This window comes from Corvus cornix, chromosome 1A (genome assembly GCF_000738735.6).
Source record: "Corvus cornix cornix isolate S_Up_H32 chromosome 1A, ASM73873v5, whole genome shotgun sequence".
Taxonomy (NCBI): domain Eukaryota; kingdom Metazoa; phylum Chordata; class Aves; order Passeriformes; family Corvidae; genus Corvus; species Corvus cornix.
The window spans coordinates 51,651,399-51,664,499 of NC_047057.1; the positions used below are offsets into that span (position 1 = coordinate 51,651,399).

The window sequence follows — 13,101 nt, forward strand, 5'->3', positions numbered from 1 at the left end:
TGCGGCGGTGCGCGGAGGGGGAGCGGGTGACACCATTGAGGGCGGGGGGAGCGGCCCGGGAGGTGCGGGAATGAGGTGAATTAATACTGCTGTAGGCTCCTGGGGCCTGTCACTGCTTCAGGGCTTCAGGACACGAGTTCTCCGGGATGCCTTCCTCCTGGCTAGTAGTGAATTTAGGGAGAAGGCTGGCAGGTGGCTGGGTGCACATTTTGGCCCTTCCAGAGGGTGGGAATGTGCGCCCTAGGTGAAGAGGAAGCTGGGAAGCGGAGTGCATGGCAAGGGAGGTTTCAGCTGCAGCCGTGGGAAATAAAGACGGCGTCGTCGTTGCAGAGAAACCAGATGTATTCATAAAGATCATAAACATGTACAAACAAAGCCTTAGTCTCCACCTCTGTGGACTTGAGGCTCGGTCTGGAGTCCTTCAATGTGTGATAGCGATGGCTGTGAGATACCCACAGCACCACCTCTCCTGCCGTGAGCAGGGAGGGTATGATGCCAGCCAGAACCTGTATTTTCCAACTTTGAGGTTGGGCTCTCTGGGCAGTGGAGAGGGGCTGAGTGTGGTGCAGTGTGATTCCGAGCTCATGGACACGTGTTTGGCTCTTTGGGATCTTACCTCAGCATGGTTGAATGAACAAAATGGTTTTGTTGGGGTGCTTTAGAGGGACTGAATGGGTAGAATTTAATACAAATCGGAATGAACGAGTTCTTGTATTTGAATAGCTATCAAGCCTCATATCCCTGCTTTTCAAGCACTTGACTGTCTTTTTCAAGAATTAACTATTTTTTCTGGCAGGGGGATCCAAAGAGAGAATTATTAAATGGGGTTGGGGAAGGGATGTGTAGTAGATAAGAGCCTAAGAATGATGACAGTGCTGTTTTCCCACTGCTCATTCTCAGCAGGACCTGCCTTCTGATTCTTGTTCCTTGAGCAGGTTCAGTGCTGGTCATTAAAATAAATCAGTAGGAACACCTGTGTTTGGGATTAAGGTCACAGCCAGAACACGCAGATCATGGAGACAGATTGATCACAGAGGCTTTCTGGTAGAAAGAGAGGACTCTGAGGTGATAACACAGCAGTTTTGTCAGTCCCTGCAGTGCCATACCCAAACTGCAGCCTCTCCTGTGTTGGGAGAGCTTCTGGAGCAGGCAGGGCCTGTGGCTGGACACAAAGCCAGCCCTCCAGACCCGCCCCAGCAAAAGGCAGGGACAGGAAGCTGTGTGCATGGCCTGCTCCAGCAGTGCTGTGTGTTTGGAGTGCCTTTAGCGATGCCATGTGTGTGCCGACTCCTGGGAGTGAGGGGCGTTGGTTTGCCACTCGGGTGAGGGCGTGTGGTTGTGTGCTTGATGCCTCTCATTCAGCTGCCTCGACCAAAACCTAGGATGCCTTTAACTTTTGGGTGGTGAAAACGTAGTTGCAGTTCTGATTCACGCCGAAGTTCTTGCAAAGGCAGCCTGGTAATGCAGCCCTTTGCTGGCAGCTCAGGGACAGCTGTCCTGGTTTCCCTCAGCTGAGGGTCCCATCCCCTTTTGCTTGTGATAGAACAGCAGCCAGTTCTTACGTACCTCTTCCACCCCTCAAAGATACTTCGCACACCCCTCAAAGATACTTTGCACGCTCACTGAATTTCATGGTGTTTCTAGAAATAGAGAGCAGTGTGTAGGAGCTGAAGGAACCTGCCCCAGCTCATAACAGGTTATTGTTAGCACTGAGTGGGAGCAGAGTCTGGCTCTGATGATAGCTCCCACTTCTGTCTATTGTCACGTCTGTGCAGGCAGCAGCTCCAAAAGACATAAAACCAGGAGGAAGAAAGACACTTCCTCTCTCTCTGGGTAAGGCTTTAATAATAGGAAACACCAGGCCTGAAGACTTTACATTGAAATTTATTATGTGTATAAATTATACAACCAGAAAAGAATGACACTGTATCTTCAACAACTGTCTTTTGCTTTTCAAAGACCAAAAATGATTGGACAAAGAATTAACAAAGACCTACTAGTGTCATATAAAACCGTCTGTAACCCATGGGAACCATGTGGCTCTACAGAGAAAGTGATCACAGTATTATCTAGCAGTATAAAAAAACTGAGCAAAAAGAGCTCTGAGGAGCTCTGTATTTCTGAGGAAAGACAGATGTCAAAGCTGTGTTTCTGATCCTGTATGCTTTTTGTAGGCACTCTGTAAAGCAACGACAATTCTTGGCCATTGTTCTTAGCCTTTCCTACCCTTGGTTTTTGGTGATAAAGTTAGTCTCTGAGAAGAGCTCACACCAAGCACAGGAGAGACTTTGCCTGAACCCCCTTACAGCACAAAGAGAACCCCTCTTTGATTTCTGGGGAGAAAAGTCTCCTAGTATTAGTGGCAGAACCAAGATCACAGTACCCAGTCAGGGGTAATTTCTCTCGCAAGGACTGGGGAAGGTGGATTAGTTCAGGTTGAGAGAAGTCACAAAGAGAAGATGAAGGTCCTGCTTTTTCACATGGCAAATAAGCCCACGGCAACTGTCATGGCGAGGAAGCTGAGGGCCACAATCCACCGCACCAGGGACGTGGTGGGTGTTGTGTCTGTATTTCTCATCTTTGTCCTCTCACTTTCTTTTCCAGCTGCTGGACCTAGATCAAATAGAGAGAAAAAGAAAATAAAGACAAGTGAGAAGAGGTTGTGGTAAGAAGCTGCTAACATGCCACGTTTGCTCTCCCCAGTGCCAGAGCACACCCTGCTGGAGTCATCCAGGGAAGAAGGAGAAAGCCCAGAGCCCAGCTGGGAGAAACGGTGGCAGCAGGTTCTGCTCTCCCAGTGGAGAAGGGAAGCAGCAGACTTGACCTGGGAATCACAAAGGCTCACAACCCCTCTGCCTGTAAATGACTACCAGCCTCTTCCCTTGTCTCCTTACAGGCTTGTAACTGCGCTGCCCAGCTCCATCAGACCCCTGATGTGTGCAGAAGACAGATAAATACTTAAGCCAGAATTTTAAAAGGCATTTTGTCTCCTATTTCTCATTGATTTAATTAGTTAGGCATCTAATGACCTTGAACAGTCTTCAGCACTCGAACCAATTTTTGCAGTACAGCTACAGGATGGGATTCCTCATCCAACACTAGGTTTTTCTGAAAAATCTTACTTGTATGCATCTATTGGGAAAGGAATGGCAAAGTTTCACAGAGAGCCTTTAATGTCTTTCCCACAGAAGCTGCTTTAAGCTTCACTATCTAGAGATGCTTAAGGCAAGGCTTGCTTTTCATTCTTTGTTGGAAAAACTGTGGTTCAATCCAGTATGCACTGAAAAAAATCTCCATTTTAGTTTCAGAATGTGTAGGTCACAAGGGTTTTTTTATTTGAATTGCGTGTCATCATGGAAACCACTCTGCTCTGTAAACATCTGAGCTTGCTCCTCACTCAGGTACAAGCCTGACTTACAAGCTGATTACATTCCACCATCCAGAGCAGTGCTCACTATAAACCCAGCACACTCTCTGGAGTGTTTTCAGTAAATACTTCTGGAAGGCAGGAAAATGATCAGAGGGAGATACAGTCCAAAAGGACAGGCTGCTGGATAGGACTGTGTGTCCAGAAGAGCCTTCTGTCAGCATCACAGCACCACGGCTGATCTGCGGCACCCAAAATTGATGCCTTTTCTTCTCTGAAATCAAGGTCAGTTTTCCCTGTGGTGAATGAACCTTACATTTGTTAAAGCCCTAGAGGTGGAGAGAGGAGTCTCTTTTTGTAAAGCTTCCTCACTGACACTCTTTCTGGAGAGCCCACATGTGTTATCCTTGCTCTGTCATGTCCAGAAGAAGCTTTGCACACAGCAGTGCCTCTCCTTGCACTACCTGCTGATGGCTGGAGAAGAGATGGGGCAAGCACCTCGTGCTTGTTTCCCAATGGCTTTTACAAATAAGGACAGAGGAAGGAAGGAGAAGGAAACAAAGGAGCACTGTGAAGCACCTGCCCTTAGAAGTCTCTTACCGTGCTCATGTGATTTGTTGATGTTCCTCATGCGAAGAAGCTCTGCTTTTGGCTGCACAGGGTGACCATTCTCCTGGCCCTTGGACACCAGCTCCTGCAGTGCCTCGAACACCTGAGAAGAAGGAATGCTGTCTCATTATGTGGCCTCCTCTTATTCTTTCAGGGGACCCCTTGCCCCTTCTCCAGCCACTTAAGGAACTGGAGGAAGTCATGAGGCTTCAGTCCAAGTCTCCTGGCAAATTTTGCACAGAACAAAAGCTGCCTGTGAGGTCAGGAGGATGTCTCTCAAACTCCTTGTTCAATTTACAGATTCTCCTTGAAGCTTTCAGCTAAGGAGAAGGCTATTGCCCATCTTCTGATGGGAAGGAAAGCAAGGTACCTGTCACCTAGTCAGAGTCCACAGAGGACCTGTGGAACTTCACCACAGAGGCAGGACAGATAGTAGATGGTAATCCCCACTCCAGTATGAGCCCTCATTCGTATCTGAATAGTGGCACATGGAAGAGACCGGATTCAAACACGAAGGGAGGGAGAAGAGCTTTTCAGAGACCCCTGTTTTATTCGGCTCCCAGGTTGGAGAAGCATGGCCATTCAACTCTGACCAGCTCACTCTGATCCACAACTTCTCATAAGCTCCCCAGCAGCAATACTGGCCTTCTATTTCCCCTCAGCTGTTTTCTTGTTTGAGAGAGGATGTGGGCTGGCAGGGCTGACTGGTTGTTACTCACCTGTATATTTAACAGGAATGCTTTCTTGGCCTCCTCCATGACTCTTTTCTTAGTGGCAAGGTCCATCTCGAGAGCATTCATGCGGGAGCGATAGAGCTGCTTGAACTTGGTGGCATTGGAGACCCCATCAAAGGTGAAGAAAGCCAGCCCTTCCCCAGTGCTGGGCAGCTGAAGGGCCTTCTGGGCAATTTTCTTCAGCACCTGCCCCCCTGACAGGTCTCCCAAATACCGAGTGTAGGCATGGGCCACCAGGAGCTCTGGCTCATTCTTGCCTACGTAGTGGAGCCTCTCGACATATTTCCGAGTAGCCTCAGGACATGGGATCTCTTCCCTCCAGTTTCTGCCATAGAAGTACTTGAGGTCTTCCTCCAGGGCAGCTTTGCGGTGCAGCTCCGCCGGAAAATACACTGGGGCATAAACTGGATTGTTCTTGTTACGCTCAATCTCTTCCTCCAGAGCAGAGTAGATGAAGTACAGGGATGCCGTAACCAGCTGAAAGGGAAGAAGGAGGATGAGCTACAGGTGCATGTGTTTGTCTTTCTCAAGTCTGTGGGAAAAAGTGTACTAACAAAAAAGGCACACCCACTGTGAGTCATGCACATCTGTGATGTTGCAGATTTCCAGTGTGGAAAACAGAGTGCAAGGTACAGGGAGACACTGTTTAGTCCCTCCCCTTCTGCTTGAGGCCACAATCAAGCCCTTTCCAGCAGGTATGGGTCTTACTGGCTCTTCAAGTCACTGCTTTGCCTTCAAGTTGAAGTCCTGCAGCTTGATGTCATGTAAACTGGAGCCCTGCTTAAGCATTCCTGGTCTCTTCCCATTCCCTCAGTCAATAGGGTATTCCCAAAGGTATCCTTTCTGGTACATTGTTCAAATTTGAATGCTCCAAAACGTGGCTTCCCTTTGTGGGGCCTTGTGAGATGCTAACACACTCTGGTTATTTTTCAACATATTCATCCTGTCAGCATCCCACCATCCTGGGGACTGAAGCACCACCACTCTGCTCACTCAGGCATGCAAGTGGGGTTGCCTCCTTGCTTGCCCCAGGGAGACAAGATGAAAGGGAGCTGGAAGCACAGCCTGCCTCTGAAAGATGCCTTTGTGAAGGAGTGCTGTGAGGCTGTGTTCTCCCCTCTATTTTGAAACCATTGTTATTGTTGTTTTTCCCAGCTTATGTGATACTTTCTATCTGCCAGCTTTTCCACGTGGTCTGAGACAATATAGCTGTGTTCTTTCCTTTTCCAGGCATTCTGTTTTCAGAGACTGTTACACCTACACCACCCCTTCCTTACCCTGGGACCCCTTGTGAGCAGCAAAGGGTAAAAGATGAAGGTGTTGCAGTACAGGTGAGTCTGGGGAGGGGGGGATTATGCTGCTCACAGGAGAGAAAGCAGTTTCCTTTCTCACAAAGCAGTCAGTTCTGCAGGAAAAGAGTTCCTGTTTCAACCTTTCCCCACTGTGCCAGCAAACAGGACTTTGATAAGCACATGGGCAGTGACTGGTTGTGGAAACAAATATCCACCATCTGGGGAGTCACATAGCAGGGCAGATATATAGGTCTGCCAAGAGAGTAAACAAAAACAGAGTTTTTTAAACAGTAACCTGTTACCCAGCTTACTGGAAAAGAAACAAAAGATGGGAACATTGCCTTAAAAATTAAGCAAAAATATAGCTTAACTGTTTTCAGAGGCAGGGAGTGATTTAATGAGAATGGATTTTTTAAACTTGCTAATTTTTAAAGTTCATGTCCCATCTTGTTCCCCTGACAGCATATAAAAATCATCTAAGAAACAAAGTTTTATTTCTGAAGGTCTTTTTACACTCTTGCCTGTCTCAAAGTTCACTGCCTAACCAATGCCGTATTTCTAACAGCAGGAAGTCAGTATCTGAGATTGAATTTATGCTTGACTAAGTATTCTGAATGTCACCTGTCAGAAGTAAGTAGTCTCTTTCCTACTTTTGTGGATTTATTTGCCAAGGAACAATTGAACAACAAAGTAATTAAGCCACAGGTTGAATCGGTAGCTGTTACTTGCAAGTCCATGCGTCACATCCTACAGTCTCTCAGGAATTTCTGGCCCAGGTGTTTGCTTTGGTTTTGCTCACGGCTTTGTTATGTGGCTCACATCCCAGGAATTGTATCTAGCCAGGTTAGGCTAATATGTGGAAATGTTTCTCTTTTATCTCGAAAAAAGCAACAGGCTCCTGCTTGTTAGCAGCAGACACGGATTGCTCAAACTCAGTCTGCTTTTGAGTTATTGTTCATGATTTGAGCTGTGGTATAACTCAAGTGATAATGCTAAGTTCAGTGCCAGCAATGATCCCACATCCTCACTTTCTCACCATCCCATCATTATTTCTATCTGCAGCTGCCTAGAGTGTTGTAAATATAGAATTCCCCCTCTTTTGGGCATTCCAGCTGCTCAAGTATCTGAACATAGTTCTATCTGCATTAACCATCACTGGCAATAATTATCATGCAGGCATTTATGAAGGAAGAGAAAAGCAATAGCATTAGTCCCATCAACCTCTCTGTCCTTTTTCTCCTGTTTCAGCTTGGCTGTCCATCCTGATATGCAGAGTCCTTCCCTACCTTCTGCAAGAGGAGCCAGTAACACCTCAGGGTGCAGGAGTTTGATGTTTTTAATCTTTTTCATAGGAGATGCTGATACCAGCATCATGTCCCCATCCTCCTTACTTGGACTGGCCCCATCCTCCTGCCTTTAGTGCCCTCACAGCCCATCTGATCTAACTGGTGAGGAAATCCCATCCTCAAGCAATGCTGCTATGAAGTACCTTAAACTCCTGGAGTGACACCTGCCCCTTTTGGAAATTCCTCATGAACGGTGTATTCTCCGCCCGCTCGTGCACCTCCTTGGTAGCTTCTTTCAACAGTTCTGACAGGTCTGTGGACATTCTGGGGAAGAACAGTGAAACAGGTATTAGTGCTGTCTGCTCTGACAAAATAGATCTTAGCTCTCCAAGACAAAAGGGGGAGCCTGGGATGGCAGGAAAAGGAGCAGAGCATTCCAGAGAGCTGTGGATGGGAGTCAGAGAGCACCAGCTTTCCAAACACTGTCCCGAGCAAGGAAGACTGACAGACTCCATCCAGAAGTGAAAGCAGCAGCATGCCTTTCCCTGCAGAGCAGGAACAGGAACAGCATGCCTAAAAGCAAGGGGAGAAACACAACACTCCCCTAGCAAAGCGCTTCCCTCTCACTCCCGTCCCGCTCTCACCTTTCGGAGCTGTGCGCCTGGGAAGTTTCCATGTTTCTCCACGTCGTTTCACTCCTCTGCTTCCCTGCTGTTGCTCGTGCTTTCCTCCTTCCTTTCTGCTCCCAGGACAGTGAAGCTCTGAGCTGGGCAGCCTGGCTCCCACATCCAGCTTTATACTGCCAGGCCACGTGAGCAGCGAACCGCTGACCTCAGTGTGAGTACAAACTTCTTGCAACACAGCAGCACTTCTCTTCCGAGCCTGGCTGTCACCCTCTCCTGGCCTGCAGCCCCAAGGAACCAGAAGGAAGTCACCTGATGCATCTTGATAACTAAGCACAAACAAGAGGATGTCCAGAAACTTCTCTTTTAAGGGTGCCTGGCTCTGTAACCCTTTCAGTGCCTTGCCCGTGGCAGGCAGAGCCCGGGTACTGCAAGAGGTGCTCGTTGTCCTGGAGACAGTGGGGTTGGACAAGGAGGGTGGATTTACAGGGGATTTAGTGGATTTAGTGCCTGGGGCAGGGACAGCAGCCTTCTCTCCCTATACCCCAGTCTGTGTCCCCTGCACCCTCCCTGGAAAGCTAATCCAGCACGCACCCTCACCTGCTCTACCACAGCTCAGGTAAAAGCATCTTATCTCCCATGGCCGTGCATAGGCATGCACCACCTCTGGCCTGCAGGTGCCAGAACTGCCCTTGAGCAGTTCCCCCTTGCCCTTGGCACTGGGCAGCAAACCCTGATGGTGTGCACAGAGCCAACACAGGTGTGCCAGTGCTGACGTGCAGAGAAATCCATTCCATGCTCTCTTGCTCATGGAAACAATGGCATCTGATTAGTTTGACAGCTGGCTCCTGTTGTCATCACAGCAGCGTGCAGGGCAATTTAGGAAAATAGCACTCCATCTCCTAGATACCCAGAAGGCTGGGAGAGCTGAAAAGATATCATACGGGACTTGGGGGAAACTGAGAGAGTCTGCAGAGACTTTCAAAGGCACATAATTTCTCTGATGTGGGGAAAGAGTTGGACATGGTGCTTCTGCCAGTAGCTGTTGCTCTGCTGGGTTTTTTTTGATAAAGTGGTCAGTGAAGCAGCCAACAAATGAAGCTGGGCCCTTCTTTCCCACCTGTAGCTGGGCTGGAAGCTGGGCTAGCAGGGATAGATGATTCATTGGCTAGCTGTGCTTTGGGAAATCCCACATTTGTGCTCAGCCCAAAAGAGCAGGGCACTTAGAGCCACCATTCCCCTGCTGCTGCAGGTGTGAGCAAGTCCCTGACAGAGTCGTGCAGGGGGTGGTGGGAGGCAGAGCCTGGGGTGGAAGGAGAAGGACTGTGGCGTCTGCTGTCCCTCTGCAGCCAGTCCCCTCTGTGGATGCTGCCATCCAAGCCAGCACCTCACCTGTCTCCCTGTCACTGCACCCACACCAGCCCCAGCAGGGTTGGGGGCTGTAGGTTAAAAAGCTGTTCTGGAAAAAATATGCTTCCTCGCTTCTTTTTTGACTCCAGCAGACATCTGGCTTGCAGTGTTCAGGAAGGATTACTCAGCGTTTCCATCCTGACTCAGCCAGACTTTTCCTGTCTTGCTTTTGTCTTTTAAAGCAACAGTGCATGCTGGCAAAAAGCTGACACGTTCCATTCTTACCCCCATGCCACTGCAGACAACTTGCTTACTTTTCTGTAAGGTAAAATAAATGTATCAGGATGTCTGAATCTTCAAAGCAAGTGTGACAACGCCCCAAACATCTCCTGGGAGTGCAGAGTCCACGTGTAGAGCAGCGAGTGGCATGGCCAGTCCCTCCTGGAAACACTGATACCAGTTTGCTACAGAGATGGCCCCAAAATGAATGTTTCTCTCTGGCATAATTCCTTAATGCTCTCATTTTCTGTCATTTTCAGTGAGTCCTATTCTGACAGGGGAAGCTGGAGCACAAATTGAACCTCTAGTTCTAGTGGAGGGATGTAGGAAACATATGAGAATTACATGAGAATAAGAATTATATTATGAGAGTAATATTCATTTTGTGAAATCATATGAAAATAATCCAATCCTCAAGCCCTGCCCCTCCTTTCACCTGCAGCCCTGGCAATGCACCCAGTTCTTCCCCAAGGATTTTCTGGGTGCTTTCAAGCCAATGACTTTGTCCCCAGCCTGCCTGCCTGCCTTCTTCCAAGTAGCTGCATGCTTGGAGGCCATATAAAGGATGTATCCCAAAGTCCTTCTCTTTTTCATCCAGGATTGTGGTAGGTTTGAATGAGACTGGGGGGAAGAAAAAGAGAGTCTAGTCATGTTGCTACCATTCCAGGTAGGTTTTCTGGCTTGTAACCATACTGCCCCAGGACATGGAGCAGTACCTCCTCTGGATCCTGGGGCTTTACCTTCCCCATGGCAGGTCACAAGAGATGCAGCTCACCTCTGCCAGGAGATTTGCAAAGGTGCAGACAAGCAAGCCATGCCCCATAAGTGATTTATGCTGTCTGATCTCCCGCTGATTTGGGTTTCTTGGGATGGGGCGGCTGTGAGACTGAGCCTAGCTCTCTGGAAAGGCCCAAATGCCCTGCAGCAAGATGGAACGAGAACTGAAAGTGGGGTGTCATCATCTTTGCAGTTGCTGGCCTGGAGCATTTCTGGTCCCATCCAGTGTTCTGCAGCAAGGACTTGAATTGCTTCTGCTGTGCTGTTGCTTTGTGGTAGGGGGAAGGTCAGTGACACCGAGTGAGCCAATGTGCCAGCAGGGATTTGTGAGGGCCATCTCTTCCTCAAAGAGAACTTTGGACGTTGACACTTGAGAGCGGTGAACGAGGAAGGAGATGTGTGCTTTTAGTGGAAGGAACAAACTGGCTCCCAGAGCAGAGCGGGCCATGGGAAATCAGAGGCCAGCTGCATCCAGATCACTAGGAAATTTTGCTTGAATATCACTGAAGTATCAGAGCTGTGGTCTCCACCGTGCCTGCCAGAGGCCCTGTTGTCTCCTGCTCTTCCATCGATCTCTGGCTGGGTGGTGCCAGAGCTACGCACTGTGAGGACACCAGCAAAACTGCCCAGGGGATTTCTAGCAAAGATGAATAAAGTAGCCTCAGGCAAGAAGATACTTGCAAAAGTTCCTGCTGGGCTTAAAAGCCTGTCTGCACATCCCAGCCCCTGAGAAAATGCTTAGTCATGAGATGGGAGATGAATGGTTAAAAACAACAGAAAGTTATTGAGGGGTCAGTGTTTCCATGTGGAACAGGAAAGTGGGGAATTTTCCCCTCTTTGTACATTAGCAGCCTATTTTGCCAGTAGATTTATGGCCAGAAGTATCTAGTTACACAGGCAGTCACGGGATGCAAAGTCAGCTCTCCTGAGTCCCTTGTGGGTAGCACTGTTCCACGCTGGGCTCTGGCAGGCTCAGCTCAGCTCAGCTTGGCTTGGCTTGCGTGGGGAAAACCAGCCTCAGCCAGCTCAGAGGGAATGATGGGCTCTCTCAAACCATGACACAGCAAAACGCAGCTGCCTGGTTTGCACTCGGAAAGCTGACTCAGTAACCAGGATTTGCTGTGTAATGGTAGGGGAAAAAGGAGTTACGATAACTGCTTAAAGTTACTTGCTCTAGGAAGGAGTCCATGCTGGAATTTACAGGGATATCCTGTGTGTTAATCTGTGTTTACCAAAGGGACATTTCCTCTCCCAGCCCTGCCTTGGCAGAACTGACTGTGCTCACTGCTCTCTCAGCATCCAAAAATCCCGGTCTCGATCAACGATACGGGTGGAAAAAAAGGAGGTCAAGAGTCCAATGCACTGGAAATCCCTATTGGGAGCTCAGGCACTGCAGCTGTTCATGGGGCTGGCACTGCTGGTACCTTTGGAGGGTTGGATAGCCAGGCATGGCTGTGCTAGGCAAACCCCACACACAGGAACCCCAGAAAATGGTGTGGTGGGAGATGGAGGCACAGGCAGATTTCTCAGGATAAATGAACCAGCATGACAAAAATAGGAAATGCATATTACAATACATATTTTCATAGATGTATGGGTATATATAGCACAGAGCTATGGGCAAGGAGAGAGCCTGGGCTGTCTGGAAACAGAGCGGGGAGAAGGAGGGAGAACAGCACAAGCACCCTGAAAGGCATATGCCTGACCAGAGTCAGGCAGCGACCTAAAGCACACAGCGGGTCTCCATGTTATGGGTACACTGGGGTGAAGTTTTGGGGGAGGGTGAGTAGAGCCCACCACATTTCTTAGAGTCTTGGTAGCCATGGGAATCAATCCTGTGTCCAGCTAGGAGCTGCTTTGGCAGCCAAATGGAGGTGTGGGAGGGAGTGGGGCAGAGTTAGCAAATAAAAATCCCATTTTGTGAAAGTGTTTCACCCGGTGCTGCTCCCTCTTTTGTTTCAGTGCTACAACCGTGGAAAACAAAGTGTGCCCTGACTGCGAGACAGAACAAACCGTGAAACTTTGGATTTGACAAACAACACGTATTCAACAAGGAGGACCTTGTACCACACTGCTCACGCCTCAGGAGAAGGAGGAACTGGAAGCCAAGTTTTGCATAGAAAACGAGACCCAAGTCCCCCCTCCCCGCCAAGGTTTCCAAACGACCTCTGCGTGGTTCCCTGCTCCAGGCTATAGGAGAAATGCTGGGCCGAAGGAAGGGGCTGTTTCTGGAGATTTCTCCAGCTGTCCGGAGCAGCGGGACCGGGGCCAGGAGCAGCAGCTGCAATCTCCGCGCTGCCATAAAGAGCCTCCCGTGGCGCCTGCTCCGCCGTGACTCAGCAAAGCGCCCCTCGCGCAGCCTTTACTCAGCAATCGCCCGGCCTGACCCTGACTCAGCAGGACGCCCACGCTGGGAAAAGGCTGACTCAGCACTAGCGAGAGGCGGCTGCGGGTTTTGGGGCTCGTGGGAGGAGAGGGGGGGAGCCCTGGTGGAACGTGCGGCATCGCTCACAGCCACAAAATGTTCCCCTTTCAGCTGTCCTTCCCAGAGCCAGACCGGGTGAGGCAGGAAGGGTTGGAAAAGCTGGTGTCCCAAGGTGGGGAAGCTGCACACTCTGACCTGGAGACGTGGAGGATGCTGTGGCCATCTGCTCTGGGACCGGGACAGTCCGTGCTCCATGCGGGGGGAGTCAAGGCATGGGAACACTCAGGGGCCGGATGGGCACCCAGCTTTCACTTGTGCTGGTGGAAAACAGCCAACTAAGGAACCATGTGTGGGAACGA

The 13,101-nt window shown here is 49.4% G+C and overlaps 1 protein-coding gene across 2 annotated transcripts; it reads right to left on the minus strand.

Annotated features, from left to right (window-relative positions):
* Positions 1-1,866: 1,866 nt before the first annotated feature.
* HMOX1 (heme oxygenase 1) lies at positions 1,867-8,061 on the minus strand. 2 transcript variants are annotated; one of them, XM_010410501.3, is made up of 5 exons: positions 7,933-8,061; positions 7,492-7,612; positions 4,696-5,187; positions 3,968-4,079; positions 1,869-2,613 (listed from the first exon to the last, which is right to left on the minus strand). In XM_010410501.3, exons 1-5 carry the CDS (start codon positions 7,962-7,964, stop codon positions 2,477-2,479), a joined length of 894 nt encoding a protein of 297 aa, XP_010408803.1. In that variant the 5' UTR covers positions 7,965-8,061; the 3' UTR covers positions 1,869-2,476. The 2 variants fall into 2 exon arrangements, with proteins under 2 accessions (XP_019148197.1, XP_010408803.1); XM_019292652.1 differs by lacking the exon at positions 7,933-8,061 and having other exon boundaries at positions 1,867-2,613; positions 7,492-7,818.
* Positions 8,062-13,101: the final 5,040 nt, after the last annotated feature.

Bases quoted from the DNA above. Each gene is read 5' to 3' on its own strand.
- HMOX1 (XM_019292652.1), bottom strand. From the start codon at position 7,803: ATGGAGTCTGTCAGTCTTCCTTGCTCGGGACAGTGTTTGGAAAGCTGG. The intron at 5,188-7,491 runs GTACTTCATAGC...CTTCCCTTTCAG, and splicing joins TGTCACTCCAGGAGTTTAAG to CTGGTTACGGCATCCCTGTA. The intron at 4,080-4,695 runs GTGAGTAACAAC...CCTTCTTCTCAG, and splicing joins CATTCCTGTTAAATATACAG to GTGTTCGAGGCACTGCAGGA.